Source organism: Arvicanthis niloticus, chromosome 2 (genome assembly GCF_011762505.2).
Source record: "Arvicanthis niloticus isolate mArvNil1 chromosome 2, mArvNil1.pat.X, whole genome shotgun sequence".
In the NCBI taxonomy this organism is placed as follows: domain Eukaryota; kingdom Metazoa; phylum Chordata; class Mammalia; order Rodentia; family Muridae; genus Arvicanthis; species Arvicanthis niloticus.
Window position 1 is genome coordinate 124,896,182 of NC_047659.1, and position 27,976 is coordinate 124,924,157.

Sequence of the window (27,976 nt, forward strand, 5' to 3'; positions counted from 1 at the left end):
TCCCTTTAAACTGCAAGCCATTGTAAATCTCTTCTCTCTTAAGTTGCACCTTGCCAGTTATTCTATCAGAGCAAAGAGAAAGCAATTACTACATCAGGTAAACAGAAATCCAGCCAGAGTCAGGGTTAAGCAATAGTCTTTCTTTAATTCCCCGTTGCAAATGGAAGCCCCTGAGCTGATACCCACCCCCACCCCTACTCGGCTGCCTGGGGACCTTCAAATGCAAGGCCCCTGCCTCAACCTGGTGGAAGGGGAGGATTACCTCTCCCTATAATGGCCAATTTTTAAAAAGTCCTAGTCACTTAAGAAATGGGGCCAGATACAGGAAAAGGGGGCTGGAAGACAGGCCCAGGTCAGACCAGTCTGAAGGTGCTGGGGCTTTGAGACCCTTGAGAAGGGTTTGCAAGCACATCCCTAAGCTCAAGGATAGCATGGCTGAGAGAGGAGAAGAGACAGACAGACAGTCTGACTCCTCAAGGTCCTGCCTGCCTGGTTATGGATGTCACCATTACCACCAAAGGCCTCCAGTTGGAGAATTTTCCAGTTACTCTGGGATAGGGTTTGCTAAGCATCCCCTCTAGCCCCTGATCTGAGGCATCCATGGGGTCCCCCTGAGACCAAACCTGGGAGAAAGAGGGACTCTGGGAACATGCAAAGGCGGGTAGCAGAGATCCCGCCCACCCAATGCTCTACAGGATGGTGGCTCCAGCTGCATCCGGGCTCCGAGGGTCTTTCACACCGATGATGAAGTTGTTGGTTCTCCGACTGCCATGGACCCAGGATAAGACATCTACCTTCTCCACATGGTGACCCCTGGCTTCCAGGAACTCAATCTCTTCCTCGGTGAACTCACCTGCAAACCATCCCCGCGGCATACGTGCATTAGAGCCCTGACTCAGGGACCTCGCTATCAGATTTGAGTCATGGCCTTACTGTTTCAACAGCAGGAACTGCATGACTTTGCATAAATTGCTTTACTTCCATGAGCCTCAGTGTCCTCATGCACACAATGAGGGATTACAGAGAACCTACTATATAAAGTTGTTTCAGGGTTTAAAGGAGATAACGCATTAAGGAAGCACTGAGCTTAGAGCCTTGTAATCAGTTAGAGATAATAATAAGCAGTCGTTCTTGTTTTGTGTTTTTGTTTTTCGAGACAGGGTCTCTCTATTAAGTAGCTGTCCTGGAATTCACTCTAGCCTTAAACTTGCAGAGATCCACCTGCCTCTCTGCCCCTCTGCCCCTCTGCCCCTCTGCCCCTCTGCCCCTCTGCCCCTCTGCCCCTCTGCCCCTCTGCCCCTCTGCCCCTCTGCCCCTCTGCCCCTCTGCCCCTCTGCCCCTCTGCCCCTCTGCCCCTCTGCCCCTCTGCCCCTCTGCCCCTCTGCCCCTCTGCCCCTCTGCCCCTCTGCCCCTCTGCCCCTCTGCCCCTCTGCCTCTCTGCCTCTCTGCCTCTGCCTCTGCCTAAGTGCTGGGATCAAAGGCATTCACCATCACCACCCAGCCTAAGCAGGCATTCTTAAGAATGGCAAGAGACCTGGACTCTATCGCTAAATAGCCACTCATGAGGACTACTTGTGAGGACCTTAGCATGGTATACTTAATGCTCACCCAGCCCTGCCTTCTTCACAGCTTTACACAAGAACCAAAGGGGCTTTTCTCCCACTCAAAACCCTCCAACTGCTCTGACAGGTCTTAAAATAAAAGTCAAAGTCTTCCTAAGCCTCCAGGGCCCACCAGTCCCTCTCTAAAGTCTTCTCCTGAGTTCCTTCTAGTCTTCACTTTGCTTAACTGTTCTGGCCATACTAGCATCCTTGCCATCTCTCCAGCCATAATGGCAGCCTTGCTGCCTCTCCAGTACAGGCCTTTGTACCCAGTCTTGTTTCAGTTTAGAATGCTTCCTCCTGATAGCCACACAGTTGGTTCCTTTACATCCTTCCTGTGCTTGGTCAAAAAGCACATCTTTGACAATTTCCCCATTATCTTGAATATCAGGTGCTGTCAGGCTTTTCCTGCTTTCTTTCCCTTTTCTCTTCCTTTTGAAATGGGGGTCTTATGTAGCCATGGCTGACCTCAGACTCACTGTGTCCTAGGTAGCCAAGGATGACCTTGAACTTCTGATCCTCCTGCCTCTACTGCCCAGGGCAAGCACCACAAGGTCAAGTTTTTATGGTACTGGGGTAGAACCTAGAGCCTTGTGTGTTCTGGGCAAGCACATACCAACTGGCTTTATCCCCAGTCATATCCTGTTATTTTATTTTGTTTGTTCTATTTTGTTTGTTTGAGAAAGTGTCTCATTGTGTGTCCCCTTGCTGGCCTGGAAGTTCTCTGTAGACCAGGCTGGACTTGAACTCACAGAGATCTGCCTGCTTCTATATCTTGAGTGCTGGGATTAAAGACATGCACCAACAAACCCTGCTCCTCCCCTCACCCCCCTAAAATTATTTACTACTGTTTCTACTGATTGACTGTATCTTTTCCTTAATTTATGGTTTTTAAGTGCCAGGTTGCCTTATTTGTAATGGCTTCCCAGTGTTTATAGAAGGTCAATACACTGTAAAAGTTAAGTCTGTATTTGCGAGACTGTGGTTGATTCAGGAAGAAGTGTATCTGCAGAGATGCAGAGTAACCGAGAGGTGGTATAAAGCCACAAAGGTGCCAGGTAACCTCAGGAAACAGCTGGTCTCAAATGCCATTCTTTCTGGGTCTTTCACACATTGTCCTCCTGTCCAGTCTGATACCCCTACATGCCTAATTCCCACTCCCAATTCAAGGCCCATCCAGTCACCACCTCCCCTGTGATGCCTCCCAAAGCCACTTGCTGGTAGATTAAGAAGCCATGAGCTTCCTAATTTCATTTCAAAGAGAAGCTTTCTGCCCCTGTAGGTTCCATTACAGAGTTCTGCTTTAATGCCGTGGCCAAGATTTAATTCCACTGACTCATGTGTCTCTGATTATTTTTCCTGTCTGCCTATAAATGCAGTATCCCCCCTCAGCTGGGATGATGCTTGGCATATAGTAGGTGTTCATCATATACTACTGAATGGAAGTTTGCCAAAAAGATAGCTGTGTCCCATTTTATAAAGGAGAAAACAAAGTCTCAAGGATTGAGACATGGATTTCCTAACACTAGAAGGACAAGGAATGCCAAGATGGTTCTAATCCCTAGATCTTACATTGGTCCTACCAAATCCTTCTCAAGAAGGAAGTTAATGCTGGTCAAGGCAGGAAAACCTTGGGAGAGCCCTTCTCCATCCATCCCTGTTCCCATCCTCTGGGGCCCTGCTCTGCACTCACTGTCCACCTGCAGGAGGTTGGACTGCAGGTCTGGGTGGAGGCGTCCTCGGGCCAGGCTGTCACTCAGGTTCCGGTTCAGGGTCAGGACATTCAGTAGAACCTGTGGGCAGGCAAGGGGCAAAAACATCAGAGCTGTCCCAGAAACAGTGATTCAAGACTCCATAGCTCTCATCCTCTGTCCAAACCCTCTAGTCTTTAAAAAGCTCACACTGGGTGGGTGTATCATCTAAGTCTTGCAACTGTCCTGGAAACAGGTGACCTATGGTAGCTGTCCCCATTTTACAGAGGAGGAATCAGAAAGAGACTGTGACTGCCTTTCAGAGTTTAAGGAAAGGGCACTGCTAGCATTAGTATTCATAGTCTAGCCCAGGGCTATCTTCCCTTCTCTCCAGACAAGGTAGGGTTAACAGGGTGGTTTAGAGGACAAATTGGGTGGTTTTATCTCAGTGGTTAGGGGCTGGATGGACTCTGGAACTCCACTTCCTACCAAATGCAATAGCTGAATAAACCTGAGGCAACTCCTAACCTCCCTAAGGTTGTTTCCTTACCTGTAAAATCGAAACAATCATTCTTCCCAAAGATGGAGGAGTTAAAGGGGTTAACATACACACACAAATCACACACAGACGCGCCACACACATCACATATACACGTCACACCACACACACATACACCTATACACACACAAATCACACAAATACATCTCACACACAGACACACCACACACATCACATATGCACAACACACCACACACACATACACATATACACATACACACACAAATCACACAAATACATCTCACACACAGACACACCTCACATATATCTCACACACACACCACACACATCACATATACACATCACACCACACACATATACACTATCACACATACATATACACATCACACACATCATACACACATGTACACATCACACACAAATCACACACACCACACACCACAGTTCCTAGTACTAAATAAGAACTCTGTGATATGAGCTATTGTGGTCTACTTCACAGAGGATACTAAGGCTCAAGAGAGGCTAAGTGATTTATTTACCCCAGCATCCCACAGTTGAAGGCTGGCAGCACTTAGGCTGAACTCATGGGGTTCCTATCCAAAGTTAGCTCATCACCTGTCCAGATACGAGCCTGCTGTGTGCCAGATGCTCAAGACACTCATGGAACTATTTTAAGGCATTCTGGAGACTAGCGGGAGACATTAGTTTCAAAATAAGACCCTACGGAGGGCTGGTGGTCTATTTGGAGCAGGGGATGATGGGACTTATAAAACATAGGCAGCCCAGATCTCAGGGCCCCATTTTAATTATGAAGCCCAACACAGCACATCTGTGCCCAGGATTGGCCTGCCACAATGCACTACAGCCTGTGGTTGCTGGAAAGGCATGGGAAACAATATGTGAGACATGGCAGACCAGGTCACAGCATGGTTCCCGACTACAGAAGATCCATAATGGAGTAGCTCTCACCTGGGTCAGGCCACTGAGGCCTCGAGCAGCTCCGTTGGCCCCCAGAGCGAGGTAGGTACCACAGAGCCCTTCTGCTGGTCTGACTACAGTGGGCAGAAGGAAGGAGAGGGGCCGCTTCCCTGGCTGTACCGAGTTCTCCTGTTGCCAGAGGACAGAGATGAAAAGGGGGATGTAGAGTGGAGCAGAGGGAAAGGCCCAGCCCACCACCTTTCCCACTTTTCTTCCACGTGGTCCACGAGTTTGGCTCCTGGGAGATGGGCCCTTCCTGGCAACAATGTGCTGTCTGTGGAAAAGGAAGTGTTCCAAGAAGACTAGCGGGGAAGCAAAGGAGAAGTGGAACCACTGAGCTACAACGCTGGTATGCATAGCAGGAGACAAGACTGAACCAAGAGAAATGGCACTGGGAACAGCAGGACCATCTCTGTGTCTTTGCCCTATAGGAAGCTTGCAGAGGCAGAAGTGCTGGCTCCCAGCAGGCAGGAATACCTTCTTGGTCCCTCTTTGGTGTCCCATCACAGATCTGAACACCATTAGCCCAGCATTATGTAATCCTAGCTCTCTAGTGCCAGAAGAAGCCCAAGCACTAAATGGGGGTCAGTGGTCTCAATTGTCCAGAGAGGAGGCAAGACTTTTCCCAGTCACACTGAGATCATGACATAATGGCACAAAGATTCCTTAGACCCATCAGCTTCCGTGTTCTAGATTAGGCAAGGATGGGAATGAAGTGAACATCTCTATTTCCTTAAAACTGAAGTTCTTAAAGGAAACAGGGAAGAAGGAGGATCCATGGTGCTGTGTCCTACCTAGCCTCAAGGTCCCCAGGAGAGTGAGAAGTGAGACCCTACCAGGCTGGGTGCAGAGTGGTTAGCGGTCCTGTTGGGCCAGGAGAAGTCTAGCATCTGGCTGTTGAGAAGGATCCCAGAGGGAGTGAGGAGGCCACTTCCAAAAGGCCGGTTCAGGGAGCTGGGGGTAGAAGTGACGTTGAGCCCTGTGGGTGCCTTCATCCCCACCCAGCCCCTACTTCCATCCTGCTTGGAATGATTTCTTATCGCTGGTTCTAAGCCTGAGCTGGCTTACCTGACCATGGCCACAATGAAGTCATCAGGGCCCATGACCAGCACCTGGGCAGCAGTGGGAGCCCCGTCCAGCTCATAGACAGGCAGAAGTGGGGCAGGGGCTGCCTGAGAGTCACTGATGTGGCCTCGGAAGTTGGCGGCCTCCACCTTGCTGTAAAGGAGGTGGTAAAGAAAGGAACACAGAGGGGGCTTTCGTTACATCCCACCTGTCTGTGGTGTTTGTGTGACTGCTAGGTCACATCTGCCTTCTTCATTGGAGTATTAAGCCTACAGAGGGAGATCGCACTGCTAACATGTAGGAAACATCCAGAAAATAACCATTGAACTGAACCAATTTATTTAGGCATTCTTCAGAATTGAGAGCCAACCTTTTATTCTACTTAATGTTCCAATCAAGTGTTAACTGTTATTTGGCTCTATTCTTCTCTATGGAAATATCTGGGCCCAGGGGATGCTCTAAAGGTATTTGTTTGGAATAAACAAGCTTGATTGATTTGGCTTAATGTATGTAGTTTGGAACTAAAGTTCATTAAGAATTTAGTGAGATGGGGCCTGTGAGATGGCTCAGCTGGTAGGAGGTGCTTTCTGTGCAACTCTGACAACCTGAGTTTAATCCCCAGAACCTACAGAAAGGTAAACGGGGGAGAATTGACTCCATAAAGTGTCCTCTGACCTCTGTACACATACCACACACAACCATCATCAAATGATGAATAAAGTTTTAAAAAAAACATATAGTGAGAAGCCAGAGTGTTGATGCACGGTTGTAATCTTGGCACTCAGAGGTAAAAGTGGAAGATTTTTAAGTGCTAAGACAGAACTAGAATGCACAGAGTTCCAGAACAGGGTTGGCTATATAGCAAGATTCTATCCCAAAATGAGGAAGGGAGGAGGAGGGGGAGGGAGAGAAGACTGCAGTGTTTTAGTTGAGGAAGTATTTTTGTATATGGGGATCTTTACCGGTTAATAGTTTTGTTTTGCTTTTGTTTTTGTTTTTCTGTTTGCAAGGCAAAGAATACATGGTAGGCCCTCGATAGCTATTCACTGGCTGAAATAACTGCATATGTGTCATGTAAATGCAGGCATGTTTTAGAGCTGTAAGCCCAGCTGAGGGGTTCCCTATCATCAGTGCTACTAACTGTGTGCTGGGTTATTTGTGGTGATCAGGATTACCAAAGATGGTCCATTTGGTTTTCAACCAAACAGCCTGGTGACCATGCAGAGTGAGCTCAGGGCTTTGGGCAAACACTGAGTCTCCACACCTCTGCAGAGAGGGTGGAAAAGCTGAGCGTGCACACCGCTGCTGTGGGCTCAGGGCTTTGGGTGAGCAGGCCGAGTGTCAAAGGTTCATCCTTACTGCTTTGATGCTCACGAGTTTGCATTGCTCTTGCTTTTGCCTTGTTTTGATAAATGATATTGACTTTTGTTAGTGTGTGTGTGTGTGTGTGTGTGTGTGTGTGTGTGGTGTATGCATGACATGATGTACGTGTGGAGATCAGAGGACAACCATGGGTGTTTGTCTTCGCTGTTCACTTTGTTTGAGGTAGGCTCTCTGTTGTTTCTTCCACTGCATATACCAGGCCAGCTTCTGGGAATTCTATCTCCATCTCCCACCTTTGCCTTCAGAGATTACTAGAATTACAGACACCCATGCCAGGTTTTTATATGGGTTCTGGGAGTTTTAACTAAGGTCCCCATGCTTGTGCTATAAGTGAGTCTACCCACTGAGCTATCTCCTCAGTCTCTCTATGTTTTACCTGACTGCTACAATTTAAAAAAAAATTTATTTATTTATTTATTTATTTATTTATTTAATGTATATGAATACACTGTTGCTGTCTTCAGACACACTAGAAGAGGTCATCAGATCCCATTACAGATGGTTGTGAGCCACCATGTGGTTGCTGGGAATTGAACTCAGGACCATTTGGAAGAGCAGTCGGTGCTCTTAACCACTGAGCCATCACTCCAGCCCTGACTGCTACAATTAAATGTACTTCATATATAGCAGCTCACATGTAGCTCAGGCTGACCCACAACTTACTATGTAGTCCCAGCTGACCTTGAACTTATGGCCATCCTCCTGCCTCATCCTCCTGAATGCTGGAATTACAGGCACTAGTCACCAGTATGTTTTGAGGAGGGGTATACACGTTGAGGAATGGTCAAATCTAGCTAACTAACAACTGTAATAGTCCACAGTTATCATATCTGTTCTGAAAATGCCTAACTATTATTCAAATTTTAACAGCTCGTCATTAACTAGTCACTACGCTATGCAAGAGACCTCTTGAATCTATTCCTGCTATCTGCAACTATGCATCCCTTTCTCCAAAGCCTCTCAATTTTTATCTTTTTGCTTTTAAATTATAAGTTACTTACAATTTAATTCACAGAGCAGTGTTTGAGTAACAGTACGAATTTACATTAGCTGTACTTTTAGCTTGTGATTTTTCTTGGAGCCAGACTGTGAGTCAGGTACAGTAACAGTCAAACAGTCAACCCACTCTTACCTTTATGGCCAATTAATAATAATAAATTTCATTTACTGCGCATTTACTATGTTTCCAGTTAATGTGTTAAATACCTAAAATGTTATCTTATTTATATGCATGTTCTCTTATTGATTTACATGTTGTTATCATCAAAACCTCACAGAGTGAATACAGTATTGCCAGGCTCCTTATGTAATCAGATGTAGCAAGTTTAAATTACTTTCCCAGAGTGATAGCTAGGAAATGTTAAAAGTGGCGGTCTAACAGAGGCGGTCTCACCAAGCATGATCTTACCACCATGCTGCTGGCAAGGATATAACCACTCAGAATTCCCATCACCGCCAGCGTCTGCACAGAGACGATTGAGTTGCTCTCAGGTTTTTCCTTTTCTACTCAGAGTGGAGCACAGCGGCGTCCATACGGGTTAAGGTCATGCAAAGGTCCAATGGGTTCACAAGCAGTTGACCAACTCACTCTGCAGACGAGGAAGGTGATGCAGCCAGAGGCACCACGTGTCACACACAGAGCTCAGCGGAAAGGGACTTGAGACTTCACGAGCTTTTTGCCCGATCCCTTCTCCCACATCTCCCCCATTTCTGCAGCACCCAGGGCCATATCCCAAGACAAACCTGAGCATGTCGTCCATGCTCTCAGTGATGGTAGAGTCATAGACAGGGTCTCCCAGTCTGCTAGCCAGGGCCAATGCAATCTTCAGGGTCTGAAAACACAGCAGGGATGTGGAAAAGGCTGCCAGGCCCCTCCCAGCACCCCCACTTGGGGGATCCTCAAAACTCAAAGGTGTTTTAGTCCTGCTCCAAGGAGGTGCTCCACTTTCCCATTTCTAGTGTTCCCAAATCCAGGCAAGATGGAAGAGTGGGCCTTACCTCTGCTACCCAGTGAAGTGCCTGCTCACGGGATACCAGGCTGGTGAGGTTGAAGCCCTCCAGGATGTTGAGAGCACTGATGAGGGCCGGGCCTGTGTGTGGGGGTGGGGGACTGAGAACCAGGTGGCCTGAAAGGATAGGAAATGACCAGACAGTAGAGAGGGGTCAAGTCATCTTCATATAGACACCTTACCATTACAATACAGTGATAGCCCTTATCAGATGAGAAAAGGAACCCCTAAGAGGCAAAGGGACCCACAGAAGGTCACATGCTGGCCAAAGGCAGAGCCTCCTCTGCCATAGGAGAAAACTAAGACTGAAGAACCAAGTTGTGCCCACTTTGGCAGCAAACATATTAAATCTGTGGTCTGCTGAAGAGTCATATTACAGGTCACCGGCAAAGCAGGGACAGGTGACCAAATGTCTACAAATGTCTACAGAGTCCTGGTTTGCTATGGACTTCCTTCAATCCCTCCCTCGGGTCAGGAGCTCTTCAAGGGCTCTGATGGTTCCACTCAACCTGAAACTTCTTGGGAGCAGCATCCTTCTCTTCCTACTTTGTTATTCGGTGGTTGGACATTAAAAGAATAATGACTGGAGACACGGAACACTGGCAGTAATAACTGACTCGTCTAATCAACCCTATTCTATAGGGACAAACACTGAGGCCCACGAATCAACTGGGCCAGGATTACAGGTCAGGTGAACCTACAGTACTTGAGGGACTGGACTGCTGAGATATCCCAGCCTGGGTAGGGAGAACAAAAAATCTGCCATGGATTTAGTGTCCACTGTGTCAAGATGACTTCCTATATTCTGTCATCAGGTCCCCGTGGGCACCCTGAGATGTGGACACTATTACTGTCTCCACCTTACAGAGGGAACCAAAGCTCAGAGTGGGAAGTGCAGGGCAAGAGGTACAGCTGATGCTCACCTCAGCCTTCCTGATGCCAAAGCTACATTCTTTCCTCTGTGTCATATAGTACTACCTCTAGATGAAGAGTCAGGAAGACAGGAGCCTGGAAACAAACTCAGAGGAGGCCTGACCCAGGGCTTGAGGTAACCTGTCCTTCCTAGAAAGGAGAGAATCTAAGAACTCCCAAGGGACCTAGCACACCACACCTTGGGGTCAGCAAATTTAAACTGCCTTCATGCCATAGGCTTGGCTTTTTAAGTTTCTGATTGGTTCCTGAGTTGTTCCATTCCTCCCTAGGTCTTAATTGTCTTTTACTGTCAATGACGGGCAAATCTATGCTTGTCTTAAAGGGCTTGTTCTGCCCTTAGGTGGACTTTGGTCTCAAAAATCCTTAGGAAGCTCAAGCCTTCGAGAAGGGAGCTAGAGGACAGAGTTGAGGCATACAGAACCCAAATCAAGGAAACCCAAGACGTAGCTCAGTAAAGAGGAACTTGTCCTCTGTGAAAGGCCCAAGTCCCAACATTATAAAAAAGTAAATAAATAACAAATCCCCAAACAACAAAAGGAAAAGCCATGTCCAAAACCCCAAACTTCTAGGTCTTAGCCATTGGCTCGGTGCCCCTCAGATCCTAATCACTAATACCTGACCCCATGGTTATTTCAGAAAGTGGCTGGCTCTGGCTTGTTTCAACAGTTAGCTGCCTAGGGAGCTTATTGTCTCTGTTTATCTCCTGTGACAGGGAGAGGAATTTCCAGGTCAAAAAGATGTGACCATGGACTGAAAAGTTTCTCCTGAGTGGGACCCTTCGGAGCTGGGGGAGAGGTCACCTCGGTACACTCCACACACGGGCTTCTCTGTGAGAGCACTATAGTTGCTGAAGTCCTCCTCGGTTATGACACCCCCTGCTCGCTGAGCCTGGAGGGAAGACAATCACCATTCATCACCGTGAGCGCCTGAGGATGGCCCATGACACATGTATCAACCACAGACGAGCCTTGTGCAACTTGTGTTCCTTCCACAACCTTTTGGGATCCCATCAGCCCAAGGAAAAAGGAGGCAGAGGAAATCACCACATACATAAGAATTACCAAAACTAGCTAGGTGGTGGCAGCTCACACCTTTAATCCCAGCATTCAGGAGGCAGCAGCAGGTGGGTCTCTGAATTTTAAGACCATTCTGGTCTACAAAATGAATTCTAGGACAGGCAGGGCTACATAAAGAAACCGTTCTATCTCAAAACCAGAAAAAAAAAAAACCAAAACAACCCCCCCCAAAAAAACCCCAAGTACTCCCCCCAAAATCTGGCATTTTACTACAATTAACTAAATACATGACAGGGCTGGGAGCATACCTTAGTGGTAGAGTACTGTCTAGTATGCTCAAAGCCCTAGGTTTGAGCCTTAGGTTGGCCTTCCTCTATAGTAAGATTACTAAAGACTTGGAATGACCTTGTCAGGACTGAGCCACCCTATTAAACATGACTGACCACTCTTCCCTGACCAATGCACCAATCCTGTACAAACCAGTGTGTTCATTCCATTCCAGCAGTGCATTCATTGTCAGTCTTTTTAAAATAATTTTAAATAACTTTATTATTTTAGAGTATGGGTGTTTTTGTCTGCGACTGTCTGTGCACCACATATATATATGCATGCAGTGCCCATGGAGGCCAGAAGAGGGCGCCAGATTCCCCAGGACCTGGATTTGCAGCCAGTTGAGGATGCTGGGAAGCAAACCTGGCCTTCTAGAAACAGCAGCCAGTGCTCTTCACCACTGAGCCATTTCTCCAGCCCCAGGCCAATTTTAAATTACTATCACCACTATCAATCCTGTGTTTTATATTTTCTAGTATAAAACTTTAGACTTATCTGCCCTTAATGAACTACTCACTGAATTTCTTGGCTAGTATATAGTTATGTGTCTGGCAGATTAATAAAACACACTGACTGGTACGGAGAATGCACTTCATGACTGAATGACACACCTATGTAATCTCCATAGTATATGACAGTGGCTTAGATAAATGTCCCCACTGCACAGTACAACTCGACAATATTCTCAGTACCCATTTTTACCCCAGACTAAGCCTCTTTGGAGTTAGGGGTAACCCTCTGTGTCTATCTCCTATGTCAATATCACCATCAGTTCTTGGAACATCCCAGACAGAGCAGGGAGGAGTCTAGACCCAGGAGAACCTAGACTGTTGCTGGTTTTCCTGGGAAGAAATAAACCTGACGCCTGTACAGCTGGCCCCGGCCCTGAGAAACCCAGCCACTCAAGGTCATCTCTACCTATGCCCCTCATGTCACAGAGAAGGCATTGCTTCTTGCCCTTAACAACTACTGGTCTGACATCTGTCGTCAGAGGTTAATTTTATTTATGAAGCACACAACCAGAAACTACGTAGAGGATAAAGGTGGCATCTCTGCCATAGGGGCACTGTGAATGCCCCACCTCCCACTGTCACACTCACCTCAGCCACCATCTCCAGCGTGAGGTTGCCACCATTGTAGAAGGCAGCGGGGCCAGAGATGCCAAGTATATCCAGCACCTCAGCTAGATCAGGCCGTCTCAGCAGGGAGCCAGGCAGAGGTGGGTGGCCCAGTGGCAGGAAAGTCTCCAGGAAGCGATCAGATGCATTGGGAGGCAGCTGCTCAGCCAAGGCATGAGCTAGGGGGAGGGGGAGGTTGAGAGGCTGGGTGGGTGGTGCCAAGACTGGACGTGATGGGTCGGGTGGATGAGACCTAAGTGACTGGCTCTGAGCTCGGGCTCCCCAGAAGCCTGTCATAGCCTAGTAGGGATATATAGGCTCCGCCCAGATCCTCTCCCTGGAGGCTGCCTCCAGGTAAGCCTGGGCTGGGAAGAAGTCTGAAGTGCAAACTGGAAAAAAGAACCCCTTTGCTTGGGGCCCAAATCTCAAGACCTCCCCATTAACCTTGTACCTTCCCCCCTACCTCCAGGCCCCACTGACCTAGATCATGGGTCACGTTGAAGCCATCTTGGGCCACAGCTGCTGCGAAGGCCAGGACTTGGGACCAGGGCAGCCTGAGGGGGCCGGAGAGCAGGGGGTGGAGGAGGTCCTGGGGGGAGGAGGAGGGGTCCTGGGGGAAGGGGGGTTCCTGGGAAGGAGAATCCTGGCAAGGGAAGGGGATATTAGGAAGGGGAGTTGGGAAGGAACGAATCCAGGAGGACAGGAAAAGGCCACCCATGGAGGGAAGTAGGCAGAGACCCCGGGGTCCCTGGGGGAGAGTCTTTACCTGCCATAGAGTTGATGAGCTTCATGTAGCCCTTTGACCATTCCGGGGACCCCCACCAAGAGCCCAGGCTGGGCGAGGCGGGCAGGCGAGGGAGAGAGGAGACCAGGTCACTGGAAGGGGGGGGGCTGGGCTGAACTCCGCAGAGCCCCAAGCCAGGAATGGCTGGCACAGGGGAAAGACATAGGCCAAGTATCCCAGGAAAGGGGCAAGCTTTCCCCCACAGGGTACCTTTCCCTCACCCCTGAATTCTTAAATGCAAATGCAGAAAGGTCTCTCATAGTTGAGAGATTTAATAAATTAAGCGAACCCTCCCAAAAGCCAGGACACAAACTTTCTAGGTAAAAATCAGTTCACATTAGGTAATAGGTACCCTTGTCATTTTAAGTGGGGCACAAAGGACCTCAGTTTAGCCAGTTCACCTTCACACCACCATGACCTGACCTGACCTGTGATAACTCAGGGGTGTTTTTGGGTTTTGCCATGGCACTAAATACCTACTTTTCCAAGTTACTGTCTTTCCTCCTTTGCCCTCTATAAATAGTGAGTTTGCCTCTAGTGTTTCTTTCAGCCAGCATGACAACGCCTGAGAAAGTTATAGTCGTTAGGCTTAGAATGAGATAGAGGAGTTTGTTTACTTTGGTTTTCTGAGACAGAGTTTCTCTGTGCAGCTATGGCTGTCTTGGAACTCACTCTGTGGACCAGTGTGGCCTTGAACTCAGAGAGCTGTCTGCCTCTGCTTCCCAAGTGCTGGATTAAAGGGGAGCACCGTGAGTGCTCAAAGGAGGCCTTATGCTTTTCTTCCAGGCAGGTGAGACCGTCAGAGAAGTAAGATGTTGTAATTAATCTGTTAGTAGTCATTCAATTTTATTTTGTGCATTTTATTTTAATTTAAAAATTATATTTAGGTATTAATTAGTGTGTGTGTGTATGTGTGTGTGTGTGTGTGTGTGTGCGTGTGCATATAACCATGATATGGGTGTGTGTAGCTCAGAGGAGACTTGTAGGAATCCATCCTCTCTTTCTACTTATGTGGGTCCTGGAGACTAAACTTAGGTTGTCAGGCTTAGTGACAAATGCCAGCACCAACCGGTCCTTGTTCTTTATTTTAAATTGGAGGAGGGCAAGCTGCCTGCCATTATATAGCTAAGAACATTTTGCTCAACTCATTCTGCCACCCCATGGTAAATACAAAGCACATCAATGCTCAGGTTAGGAAAAGGGAATGAAGGAGACCTCCCCCTCCCTTTGGACCCTCTCTTCTCACCAGGGTCCCCACCTTGGTGTCCCAGGATCTCTGTAGGGCCTCTTCTCTGAGGGCCCCGGGTGCAGACTCCCGGAAATCAATTACGTGGCTCTCATTCCGTCTGATATCATGTACCAGCATCACGCCCCCACTGGGAAAGACACAGAAAGTGGAACGAGATTACCTGTCACCCTTCTGAAAGATTCAACCACCACTCCCTTAATCCCCTATGGGAAGGTTGTAGGCTGTTGGCCACAGTGGGTCAGATGTTGGAGCCCCCTCCCCAGCAGGAATTCAGAAACTCAGCCACCCTACAAAGGGTAAAACCTAGGAGATAGGGAACCCAGGTTACTGGAGACTTTAATCCCTGATTAAGAAAAATGCAGAGACTGGGGGAACAGGCTGTTCTGTCCCCTCCCTAGACCAGAGCTGGACCCCTGCCAGCTTCCTGCACCTGCCTACTTGGTACATCCCCCTCCCCCCCAGGGCTGGATTATGTAAGGAAAAACCCCGTGTGAGGCCAGAAGGGGAATTTCGTTGGTAGAGCCTGGAGGGTTGGTCCTGCCAAGAGAATGATTTTTGTCAGCTTGTTCCTTTTCTGTGGCATATTTACGTCTGAGAGGGGGTGGCAAAATTAAGTGTGTGCGCCTAAGTGACAACATAAGGAAAGCAGGATGGATAAACGGCAGAGTGGCCAGCATCCTGGCCCACCGTGGGAAGGGAGCACTCGGCTCAATTTCAGATGGCTGTGGCCACACGGGAATGTGGGCCCCATGTTACCAGATTTCCCTGAGATGTTAGCTGCTAGCAATCTGGATTTTTATGAAAACTGTCAACATTTTAACCATAGCAAACTTTTTAAAAAATGTACAAACCAAACCAGCCTAGGTGCTGGATGTGACTTTTGAATGTCCAATTTGTAGCCTTGGTTTTAAGAACTCGGAGCCTTGGGTGTTTTTTCTGTGGACAAGGTCCAGAGTTTCCATCGGAGTCACAGGGATTTGTGAACCTGAGAGTTGGGGCGTCGTTGCCTTGGCTGATAGCCCACTGTTCCCTGTGAACCTCGTCTTACATATCACAAAACTTGTCTCCTGGTGGAAAACCATGAAAGCTTCTGAACACACCTCCATATCTTTATTCCATAGGGTCTGCGATTATGACTCCATCCAGGGAGAAAGAGTGAAACTGGCCATTGAAAGAGAAAACGCCTTAGTTTTCTACGTTTTCCCACCTTCGCCTTAAGCTCAAACCTAGAGACACCTGCAGCCAGGCCCATAGACCAGGAGACAAGAAGTAGGCCTGAGGGACCCAGGCCTCCACCAGGTCCTTACCCAGCTCCTTACCCGCCCAGGCCAGAACTGTGTGGAGCCACAATCCCCAAACACAAGGCTGCTGCCACAGCTGCATCCACGGAAGAGCCCTGTTTACTGAGGACCTCCATGCCCAGCGCCGTGCAACGGGAGGCGTCTGTCACCACAGCACCCTGCTGGAAGATCTAGGAGCAAGAGAAGAGCGGGCTGGTAGGGCCCTCCAACACCCTCACGCACCTCCATTAACCTAGAACCTCTCTTTTCCTGTTCTCTTGTCTGGAGCCATTTCCCTCCTCTTCCCTTCCTCACCCCAGCCATTCAATCCCCATCACCCTCTCACCCCCTTCACCACGTTCCCTTCTGTCCATCTGCTCTCCTCACCTGGGGATCCCCGAAGTAGATTTGCATGACCAGCGCCACGGTGACACCCGTGGCGAAAGTGAGGCAGGCGGTGACGATGACCGTGAGCCCGTCCTGGCGGCAGGAACACTCGGCTGCTGCAGCTGAGAATGGGTCTTTGCGTGTCTCCCGTAGGGGTGACCCGTCCTGGCTGCCCATCTCCGAGGATGACGAAGGCAGCCTCTGAAGCCGGGCAGACTTCAGGAAGGAGTCCGGGTCTGTGGAGAGGTTGGGTGTCCGCCTGGCAGCCTCCTATCAGGGCCTGTGGCCCTCAGGGTTGGGCGTTCCACACACCCCTCCGCCCCGCCCATCACACAAACCCATTGCTCTGCACCGCTCAGTTTTCCTCCACTCCAACACACCTTAGGGCTCTCAGGATGCCAGTCCCCAGGTGGAAAAAGACCTCAAACAGGCCTCAGAAAGGTTGAATTTCTGCCTTTAGTGAATACCCAGTCCAAGTTCCATGAGTCTGGTTCTCCGGGCTGAGAATAGCCAGGAGTGCCCTGGAAACCTTATCCTAGCTGGGTATCAGCCTCCAGAACAAGGAGGCTACTATCAAGCCAGCTACCTTGGCTTCCAGCCTTGCTCCACGCATCCATTCATTCAATGGAAACTAGAGCGAATAATTGCCACCTTTGCAGATGGTCTCAGGCCAATGGAGGAGAAGAAAATAAATAAGTAAATGCGTTGTGGTAGATGTTATAAAAAGCATGAGGGGCTGGGGAGTGGCTCAGTCTGCAAGCATGAGGACCAGAGTTCAACTCCCCAGCACCCACCTAACATGTTCCTGACACCATTGTGGGGAAGTCACAGGTTGAGCCTGAAAACTAGCTAGCCTGAGAAGGCCAGCTTCCGGCTCAGCGAGAGACTGACTCAAGGTAGTAAGGCTGAGAGCAATAGAGGGAAGATATCCAGATATCCAAGGTTCTACTATGGCCTCTGCCTTCATACATGCTCCCATGAGCAAGTGTGTACACACACACACATTCCCACATACATACACACACACACGTACAACTAAAAAAACTACACTCCCACACACATTCCCTTACAACACTCTCCCCACCATTCACATCCCCCCTCACCTCCACAGTCCACACACACACACACACACACACACACACTAGAGCATGAAATGAAATGTGATGTTGGAAGAGAGGTTGCTTATGAGGGAAATAAAGGAAGGGCCTCATGAGAAAATGACTCCTGAACTGAGAATGAAGGGACAAGAAAGAGCTTCCACCAAGAGAGAACAGAGATTTTGTACAGAGTGTTCCAGGAAGAGAGAACAGCAGGTTCAAAGGCCCTAATGTAGAAACGAGTTTGACATTTGAAAGAAATAACAGGTCTGGTGGCTCTGGTGTGGCAGCAAAAGAGGCGGAAAAACCCAGTCAGAGTGGACACCAGTCCTGTATACTGGTCCTGTGAACACTGAGAACTTGGACTTGACCTCTTTCTGAGAGGCCCCTAGAGAGCTGGGAGACTGTGAAGCAATCTGTGATAGTTTGAATAAGAATGGCCCTCCACGGCTCATATGTTTGAATGCCTAGTCAACATGGAATGGCCCTATTTTGAAAAGATTAGGAGATGTGGCCCTGTTGGAGGAAATGTGTCACTGAGGGTGGGCATCCAGATAGGGAACTTTCAGCTACTCTCCTGCAACCAGGTCTGCCTGAGTGCTGCCATGTTCCCTGCATGATAATAATGGACTAACCCTCTGAACCTGTAAGCCAGCCCCAATTAAATGATTTCTTTTCTATGAGTTGCCATGGCCATGGTGTCTCTTCACAGCAAGGGGGCACTGACTAAGACACCATCTGGTTTGTGTTTTCATATGTTCCCCCTGGATGCTGTATGAAGAGCAGACTGGAAGAAAACAAGAGTGGAGGCGAGGGAGCGTTGAAAGCCACGTGTGAACAACTCACTTCAAGTCATCAACCTCTCCTTCATTCTAACAACACAGTTAATCCCTAACACGGGGCCGGCTACAGGATTCCATGAAGCAACGTACCCATGTAAAATGCTGGGCAGGGCTGTGCACACATGTAAGTCCAGCACTGTGTGACAGAGACAGGACAATCCTGAGCGCTAGATCCTGAGCCAGTCTAGCTGAAAAGGCCAGCTGCTGGTTCAGTGCTAGGCTGTCTCAGGGGATGAGGTAGGGAGTACTACAGGATGATGCAGTCAGGTCTTACTCTGGCCTCCACACAAACACCTCTTCCCCAAGTGCTCTCCTCTGGGTGCTATTACCTCAACCCACTCCCCAGTGACCAAAGAGTTCTAGATATTTGTGAACAAGGAAGTAAGAGGATGACTTAATTGCCTTACTTACTTAATGTATACACAGTAAGTTCTTATAAGTTTAAACATTTGAGTGATTACACTGAACTTTGACTGTCATATTTCTCATGTTTACTTGATAAAAATCCAAAGTCTTTGACTTGTTTAGGAATGTTTAAGGACCTCTATCTTTTATGTAAATAAGAAATCACAAACAGCTGGGCGGTGTTGGCGCACGCCTTTAATCCCAGCACTTGGGAGGCAGAGGCAGGCGGATTTCTGAGTTCCAGGCCAGCCTGGTCTAGACTGAGTTCCAGGACAGCCAGGACTACACAGAGAAACCCTGTCTCGAAAAAACCAAAACAAAAAAAAGAAAAGAAAAGAAAAAAAAATCTACTTACATTTTTAGTGTGTGTGTGTGTGTGTGTGTGTGTGTGTGTGTGTGTGTGTGAGAGAGAGAGAGAGAGAGAGAGAGAGAGAGAGAGAGAGAGAGAGAGAGAGACAGCTAGCTCCAGCCGATTTGAGCTTTCTAAGTAGCCTAGGCTGGCCTACCACTGGAGGCAATCTACCTGTCTTTACCTCCTGAGGACTGTGAGTACAGGTGTGAAACACCACATCTGACTTAAATTCCTTTTTAAAAAGGTTTAAATTTATCATTATTAGTGTGTGTATGTGTGTGTGTGTGTTAGAAAGAGAGACAGACAGAGAGAATTAGAGACAAAGACAGACAGACAGACAGACAGACAGACAGAAACACAGACGGAAGGAGTGCTGTACCACAGCACATGTGACCGTCAGAAGACAGTTTTCTGAGGCTGCTTCTCTCCTTTCACCTTGTTGAGGCAGAGGCTCTCTTCTTGCGTCTGCTGCTTTTCATACCCCAAGCTAGATGGTGAGCTTCCCGACAGTTGTTCTGTTTCTGCCTCCTATCTTACTGAAGGAGTTTTGGGATTAGAGCTGCAAACCACCACTTTTGGCTTCTGATGAGTTTGGTGGGTCAAGTCATCAGGTTTGCATGGCAAGTGCTTTTACCTAACTGAACCATCTCCACAGCCCTACCCCTTTCTCATTCATCTCCTGTGTGCATGCACATGAGCTTACACATGCACCGCATGTGTGTGCGTGCAAGGGTACACACATGTCCACCTGTGGAGATCAGAGGACACCTTGCAGGAGTTGGTTCTCTTCCACTATATGGATCCTGGTCTTGAACTTGGGATGTCAAGCTTCATGCCATTTCGCTGGCACCATACCCAGCTTTTTTTAAACGTGGGCTCCAATTGAGTTAGTGCTTTCGCATTTATACTTCTTTAAAATTTTAGCATATAGACTTTGAAATAAAAAGTAAAAACTACACAGACATAAGAACTGGAGGATGGCTGGATGTGGTGGTGCACACCTTTAATCCCAGCACTCAGGAGGTAGAGGTTGGTGGATCAATATGAGTTCGAGGGCAGCCTGGTCTACACAGTAAGTTCCAGGACAGCCAGATTTTCATAGACAGAGACTCTGTCTCCAAAGCCAAACAGAACTGAAGATAAACTGGATAACTGGCTCTGAGGCTAAGCTCTGTGCTGTTCCTGCTGAGAACTGGGGTTTAGTTCCCAGCACCTATGCTGGGTGATTCCTAACTCCAGCTCCAGGGATCTGACACCTCTGGCCTCTATACTGTACCAAATGCAGATACCCACACATACACATAATTAAACATAAAAATAAAATCTTTAAAAATAAGAATAGACTGCACATAGTGGCACATGCTTTTAATCCCAGCACTCCAGAGGCAAAGCTAGGGAGATCTCTAAGTTCAAGGCCAACCTGGTCTACAGAGTGAGTTCCAGGATAGCCAGGGCTACTCAGAGAAACCCTGCCTTTGGGGGGGGGGAGGGGAAGATAGAGAAAGCAACTTTTACTTCCTTTAATATTTTATTTTGTTTTTACATTAAGCAAATAATATGTACTTTGTTGTTGTTGTTGTTTTGGTTTTTCGAGACAGGGTTTCTCTGTGTAGCCCTGGCTGTCCTGGAACTTACTCTGTAGACGAGGCTGGCCTCGAACTCAAAAATCTGCCTGCCTCTGCCTCCCAAGTGCTGGGGTTAAAGGTGTGTGCCACCACCGCCCGGCCTGTACTTTGTTTTTTAATTCTTTTGATTTTTACATTTCTTATTGTAATTTCATATGTACATGTGTTTTGGCTGCATATGTATCTGTACACTATATGTGTGCCTTATGCCCTGTTTTTAACTTTTTAATTTTTAAAAATTAGCTTGTCAGACTGGCTGGAGAGGTAGCCCAGAGGTTAAGCAGAGTACTGCCTGTTCTTCTAGAAGGCCTGGGTTTGGTTTCCAGCACCCACATGGAGATTCACAAGGGTCTGTAACTCCAGTTCCAGGGAATCCAATGCCCTCGTCTAACCTCTTCGGGCACGAGGTGCATGTGGTACATGGATGTGCAGGCAAAACACCCACATACATAAGATGCTAAAAACGCTTTTTAAAAAGTTTGTTATCCTTAGATAACCATGGTATCCTCAGATAATCATGCTTGTCTCTAAACCTCAACGTCACCACTAGCAGACTGTAGATGAGAATTCATTAAACACACACACACACACAACCAACAAATGTTAAATATCCATTGTGGATACAAAAACCTTAGAAGTATCAAAAGAAGGGCAAGAGGGGCTTTGAATTTTTATTTACTTATTGTATGAGGTACATATGTGTATGTGTGATATATGGGTATATGATGTGTGTTCACAGACATATATGATCTTGTATGTAAGTTCAAGCATGTGTGGAAGTTAGCGGACGGCCTTGGGTATTACTCCTGGTCTTCCATCTCGCTTGAGACAGTCTCTTGCTTGCAGCTCTGTGCATCAGGCTGGCCCATGTGCTGCTGAGTCCCTGTCTCCATCCCCCATCTCACTGTAGAAGCACTGTCATGTCTAGCTTTTTAGATGGATTCTGGAGCTCTGAACTAAGGTGCACACACTTGGGTGACATGCTGATGATATAGTAGGTATTTCACATATATTTCCTCAGTGAAGTATTTTCATGACTTCATGAGCTAGGCTCCGCTTTCCTCATTTACAGATGAAGAAATGGCTATCTACAGCCATAACACGAATATGTGGGAGAATGGAGGCCTTGATGTCACCTTTCTCTGTCACTCAATGGCCACTTCTCTATTGATTCATGTGGCATTGGTGGCTATTTCCAATGCCGCAAACCAATCCAGTGAGCTGGGTGAGTGTAGTGGCTCACATCTGTGACACCTGCACTTGGAAAGTAGAGGCAGAAGGATCTGTGATCAAAGTTTGTCTGGGATAAATGAAGCCTTGCCTCAAAAAAAAAAAAAAAAAAAAAAAAAAAAAAAGCAAATAAGTAAAAATCCAACCTTGCTAGTTGATTTTAGTTGCTATTTCAAGGTACTTGCCTTAAATGGCCCCACCACAACTAGATCTATTTAAGATTATTCAACATATTAAGTTACTCATTTATTTAGCAAAATTATATACTGAGAAAAAATACCAAAAATGGGGAAAGGGAGGCTCTTGAGTACATATCAGGTGCTCTGCATACATAGTAGGGCAATAATCCCATTGATAAAAGCAAGAGCGATATACTGGGAGATTTTGGTTTGGGGCCAGAAGAAAACAGTTTATTAGAGACAGGCTTGTGGCTGGAACTTACAATCCCAGCACTCAAGAGGCTGAAGTAGTGAGGCTGCAATAAGTCTGAAGCCAGTGTGGGTTGCAATAGTGAGTTCCAGGCCAGCCTTGGCTATATAGTGAATTCCAGTCCAGCCTGAGCTACAGAATAAGATCTTAGTCTCAAAATAAACAAAAGCCCAGTATACTTTCAGAGAAAGGTGGGTTTAATTTTAATTATCCTGAATTAATGAGACACAAGGCATTGCTATCTGAAGGTGGCTGGTCAAAATATTTAGTTTTCTTTCTCTTCCATGTTTTTTCAAAAACTGGTTATAACACATCCTAGGCTGGACTTGAACTCTCTTAAGGGGGAGAGTTCTGAACTTGGGGTGACATTCAGAAGAGCGGAGTGATGCATGAACTTGAAGTGAGGGCAGCAGCAGGAAGTGCAGCTGTGTGACTTAGGAGTCACACAGGTGTGACAGGTGATGATATGGTGGTCAGATGGAATTTAGGAGATTCTCAGGAGGGAAAATATAGAAAACCAGGTCACATTTTGAAAGTGAGAACAGAAGGAAAGATTCAAAGGTGGCTTCTGGGCATCTACTTTGGACTCCAAAAGGCAGTGTCACTCACTGAGAATGGCACTGGACAAAAAGGAAGCCTGTGGGGAAGACATGCTGATTTAGGCATAGAATGTTGTGTATCTACAAGACACCTGGAGGCTAATGCCCGGGAGAGGAAGTCCTGTGTGACTTCCATGTGGACGAAAGGACGAGTGTCCTAACTTTGGAGCGGTCACTGATTAGCTCTCTTTTCTCCAGGGTCTGCTGTGGGGTGCAAGTGCTTTTGGAGAATTCCTCCATACCCAGGCCCAACCATGGACCTGGCAAAGAAGACAGGGCAGTGCCACTAGGTGGCACTACTAGGCTGAGGATATAGAAGGTCAAGTCAGCCTACAAACTGGTCTTCCTGGACCAAAAGAGTCTTGGGACTTGGAAACAGGCCTAGGTGACATGGCATCAAAATGCTCACACGGTTATGATGGCAAGGCCCTCCAAAGCAAGTCCTAAGAACCTTGGTGTACACCCTTGTGGTAAGGTTTAAATTCCTGGGAGCCTGGGTAACCAGACTTTAGGATGAATTTCTAGGCAAGTTTTCTACCACTGAGTTATCCCCCCAGCCCCTCTCTGTTGAATTGCCCCCAAGGCATTCCTGAGGTCTGGAAACTCCATTCCCTATGATTACTTCATCATGGCAGCTTCTCTCTTTCCTCTGTTCATTCAATAATTATTTACTGAGTACCCAACACTTTGCTGAATGCTGGAAAAAGAAGAGTGGATTAAAAAAAAGCCACAATCTCTGCCCTTAGAGGCCTCACAGACATGTAGTAAAATCCTCACTGCCTGAATAAATAACCACAGGATATAAGTGTATGTATGTATGTATGTATGTATGTATATACATATATACACATATATATATTATATATATACATATATATTATATATATTTTGCAATGATTTTAACGAGGGGCCAGAAGAAGACAGGTCAAAGGTTCCACTATGTTATTTAGGACAGATGGATATCCTTTGTTGAAGTGATGGAGAAAAGGAAGGCCCAGTACAGGGTAGGCACACCTGCTGTAGTGAGTGAGTCAGTACTGCACTACTCTTCATCTCTGAATAGAAAACCTGGATTGACCAGGTGGCTGGTGTCAATAGATGACCAGGCTGGTTCCACCAGGACATCCTTTCCCACATCCTCTTTTCTACCGCCAAGGCTATTGGTCCCCCAAGAAAATTAGCTTTGATAAGCAGCTCTGATATTTGAGGACCCAAAGTCTCCATGACCCATTCTCACACCCATCACAGGTAAAGTGAGATCCAGTCAGGATGGTGGGATCTGGTAGTCAGAAAGCAGGGGAGAGAGTTGCCATGCCAGGGGTGACAACGGAAGAGCCAGGCTAAAAAGAGCTGGAGCATCCTCCTCCAGCACAGAACGGGATAAAGATCAAGTGCAGGCTCCACCAGGAGGAAGTCAGAGGGAAGCAGAATGCTCTAATGCCAGGAAGTGACGTTGAGGGAAAGAGGGCAGAGGGATGCAGGATGAAGAATGGTGGGGTGCACAGAGCTGGACCACATGGACAGGAGAGATAGCATTAGCAAAGGAATACCAAAAGATCTCTTGGTCCCCAGCTCTCTCAAGCCTGGCTTCCTTCCCAACCTTCATCTCCTTCAGTTTCTGCAGAGGGTTGAGAACACAGTAAAATTTGGAGACTGCTTCCTGGGGAACAGATCTTGTTGCTGACCAGAAGCTCCTACCAACCTGACTAACATCCGGGCCAGATCCACATCTCTGGAAGGGGTAGGGTAATCCACAGAACAGCAAAGGCACTGTAGTCCCCAAGGACTTTGAGAGGTCATGCAGTCCATCCCCTGTCTCCCAATACCCAGAATTCCCAGACAGAGAGGAATCATATTTTCTTTACCCCTCTCTGGACATGAAGAGATAGATTCTCAGCTCTTCTCCGGACACTCTGCTTCCCATAATCCCTGGCTGTGGTGAAGTTCTCCTTAAGATCTAGACTCCATCCCGCCTGCTGCAGTCTCCTACTTGGCTTCTTCTATCCTGTCCTCTGTGGCTAGAGAAAAGCCTTTACTAGGTGATCACAGCTGTTCTTTAGGCTCTCCAGCATCCCTTCCTTCTCAATAGGTTCTTCCTAAAAGGTAATCATAACCCCTCCTGCTGCAGTCCTTGCATCCCCTCCCGTGTCGCATCCTACGTCTCTAAAGCAAAAATACCCCTTTCCCCACCAGACAGTTAACAGGGCTGAGGGAGAAGGGGAGAGGTCCAGGATGCAGATGATGGATGAAGGAGATGGGAGAATGGAAATGGATGCTCAGAACAGGAGGAGGTGGACTGGGACACCAGCCCCCACCCTCACCCCTCAAGGCGGGGCAGGGATGGGGCCAGAGGGCCTCACCAGTATCCGGGTCTCCCAGGAAGGCGTCCTCGTCCTTACGGCCCCTCAGTGGGGCCGCAGGCGCTGGTTCGTCCTCCGGCAGTCTCGGGAAGCTGGTGATGCTCATGTAGTCCACTGGCGAGTAGGCGCCTAGAGCGCTCTCCTGGCTAGCCTCGTTCTCTGCCGCCATCCTCGCCCTAACCCCCAGCAGCGCAGAGCCTGCCGGAAGTGGCAGTGAAGAGGGGGGTGCGAGGGCGGAGGGCGGGGTCTGAGCTCCTGGACAGCCGGGAGGGGGCGCCCCCACCCTCAGCAGTGTCCTAGTCTGACTCGCCCCCGCCTGCTTAAGTCTACTGTGCAGCCTGCAGGCAGGTGCAGGAGGATGGGAGCCCAGAGGACAGTGGAAGGTTGCCAGGAAGAGGCCGCTACTCTCGGATCCTCAAACAATCCCTAGTCCTTCTTCCTTCCAGTCTGAATCCAGTTCAGATTCCATATGCTTCTAGGACCACAGACTGACTTTTGAGCGCAAATTTCTCCTTGACCTCAGATCTTCTGACCACTCACTTCTTGGACCCCAAATCTCTCTGTAGTCGCCAAGATTATCCTTATCTGATCTCAAACTACTCCTCCGACCCCTCTCAGACTACTCTTCACAACCCCAGGGCTCTTTTTGACTTACGCCTCTGGCTTCGTTTCACCCCAACCTTTTCAATCCCCAACCCCTATTTCACTCCGACTACTTTTTCAAGTGCAGACCCCTCTTGAACCTCTCTTTCGCTCTCACATCCCTTCCCACACCCACCCAATGGCTCACACTCCTCCTTCTGGAACCGCCCTGATGTATCAGCATGGGAGGTTGGCCCCTCTTGAAAGCCCACCCCAACTTTAGGATCTTTAGAAGCAAATCCTCAGATTCCACTCCAGGAAACGTGATTAAGTAGACCAGAATATGGTCTTTGGAACATTAATATTCTTTGGCATTTTAAAGAATGCTTGATGTGATTCTGGAGCCAAAGTAAAAGAAGTAACAATGGTGTGGTAGAACAGCACGGTGGGATGGGAAGGATAAACGAGTAAGAACAGAGGCTTAGGGAGTAACTCCTTTGTAGAGTGCTTGCCTGTGTGAGGGTTTGACACCCAGCATCAGAAGAAAAAAGGAAAAGAGGAGGAGGAGGTGGAGGAGGAAGAGGAGGAGGAGGAGGAGGAAGAGGAGGAGGAGGAGGAGAAAAGAAACAAAGAAGAGAGAAAAGGTAAGAATGAGAATGTGTTTCTGTACTTGCCAAGCCCATCTCTGGAACTGCTCTCCTAGCTCCAAGTATGAAAGTTATGAGTTCTAACTTCTATTATTCAGTCCACAAACAGGGAGGTGGGGTTGGTGAAGCTATGGATACACAATATTCCTTTCTTTCCCGATCCCTGGCTCCAGGCTCGGTGTGACTTGAACGGTTTTAGCATTTACCATGGAACACGGAGCTGCAGTGCTACTTGTAGACAGCAGGGGGCAGCAGTAGACAGGGAACAGTTGCAGGAGAAAGGTTTAGGAAGGATGGCGGGTCAGAGCTGGGCAGTGGAGCTGGGAATAAGGAGGGATGGTAGTCTTCGGATCAATAGGCAAACTTACTTTTGCTTTCTTCCCCATAGAGAGGTTCTTATTAGCAAGGTCTATAGGGATCATTGTTTCTGTGATTCCCTCAATTCCAATCAGAGTTTTGTCCCCACTAAAGGAGATATGTGTCACCTGGGTGCTGTCCACTGCTTCAGCCTATGTAGAGGCTCCTCAGTGAGGACTGAACCCTCTCATCGGGGTTCAGATAGCCTTAGTGAAGTCTTTATCCCCTACATGAAAACCTGTTTCTTAGCCCAGTAATGCCACCTGCATCCTATAAGCAGGGCTTTTCCATGGGGTCTGAGACCTCCAGAAAAAGCTCTGCCTCCTTAATATAGTTCATGCAATTTCAATGACGTGTGTATTTGTTTAGAGGAGTTGATGTCTCCTTGACAAAATATCTGTTCCCTCACCGAGACCCTTGTCTATTCTACAAGGTCTGTATGTGCTTAGTGAGCCTCAAAACCTCCCCTTAGGATCCGGTAGGCTCTGGATCAGATATCAGAGCATGAGTTTTTCAATTTAGGGCGAGCTAAGCTTATGGTCAGTTGGACAAAGATCAGGGTAGCAGGTGGGTAGATGGGTCACAAGCCCTGTGTAGACATTAAACTGTAGGAGCTGCCTGCTTCAGACCTCAGATTCACCCTTGTAGCTAAATATTTAAAGATCCTTGTCTTGACAGTCTGAATTGTTAGATGAGGTAGTTCTTGGTGATAACTGTAGGAAGAAAATTGAGAGTGTCCAACTCGGCTTCCTTTTGGGTGAAGAGGATAGAGGGAAGTCAGAGGGAAGTAAACTCAATTTGTGGCAGATAGGAGTGTACCTGTACTTAGGTGAATTAAAGAATGTAAATTTTCCTCTTTATACTTGTATTGCATTTTACAAGCTCTGGCTTCTGTTTGTATTAGTAAAAACAGACAACACAAGAACTCAGGCCTGACCCTAACTTGATCATTATTTGCTCCCCGACTTTGTGAAATTTCCCTTCCTTTCCTGAATTTACCTTTAGTGCAAAGAGAACTTGTGCTTTTGGGGCCACGATCTGAAGGATCCTCTTCGTCTTCACTTAAGAGTCTTGTGCTTTAGATCAGGATGGAGATTTATGGAGGCA

General features: G+C 47.7%; 1 protein-coding gene across 6 annotated transcripts; it reads right to left on the reverse strand.

Moving 5' to 3' along the window:
* Positions 1 to 125: 125 nt before the first annotated feature.
* On the reverse strand, positions 126 to 27,958 carry Ggt7 (gamma-glutamyltransferase 7). 6 transcript variants are annotated; one of them, XM_076930060.1, is made up of 15 exons: positions 27,869 to 27,958; positions 16,345 to 16,580; positions 15,997 to 16,148; positions 14,675 to 14,804; positions 13,411 to 13,478; positions 13,125 to 13,198; positions 12,627 to 12,823; positions 10,981 to 11,068; positions 9,237 to 9,364; positions 8,982 to 9,070; positions 5,859 to 6,008; positions 5,627 to 5,744; positions 4,782 to 4,919; positions 3,295 to 3,394; positions 126 to 853 (listed from the first exon to the last, which is right to left on the reverse strand). In XM_076930060.1, the coding sequence occupies exons 2-15, from the start codon at positions 16,519 to 16,521 to the stop codon at positions 690 to 692; spliced, it is 1,773 nt and encodes a 590-aa protein (XP_076786175.1). In that variant the 5' UTR covers positions 16,522 to 16,580; positions 27,869 to 27,958; the 3' UTR covers positions 126 to 689. The 6 variants fall into 6 exon arrangements, with proteins under 6 accessions (XP_076786175.1, XP_034350070.1, XP_034350069.1 ...); XM_034494179.2 differs by lacking the exon at positions 27,869 to 27,958 and adding an exon at positions 25,284 to 25,488 and having other exon boundaries at positions 14,687 to 14,804; XM_034494178.2 differs by lacking the exon at positions 27,869 to 27,958 and adding an exon at positions 25,284 to 25,485.
* Between the last annotated feature and the right edge of the window lie 18 nt (positions 27,959 to 27,976).

Excerpts from the sequence above, each read along its gene's own strand:
- Ggt7 (XM_034494178.2), bottom strand. The coding sequence starts at position 25,452 with ATGGCGGCAGAGAACGAGGCTAGCCAGGAGAGCGCTCTAGGCGCCTAC. Across the intron at positions 11,069-12,626 it reads CGCTGGAGATGGTGGCTGAG|GCTCAGCGAGCAGGGGGTGT; the intron begins GTGAGTGTGACA and ends TCTTCCCTCCAG. Across the intron at positions 9,365-10,980 it reads CGTGTGTGGAGTGTACCGAG|GCCACCTGGTTCTCAGTCCC; the intron begins GTGACCTCTCCC and ends CTATCCTTTCAG.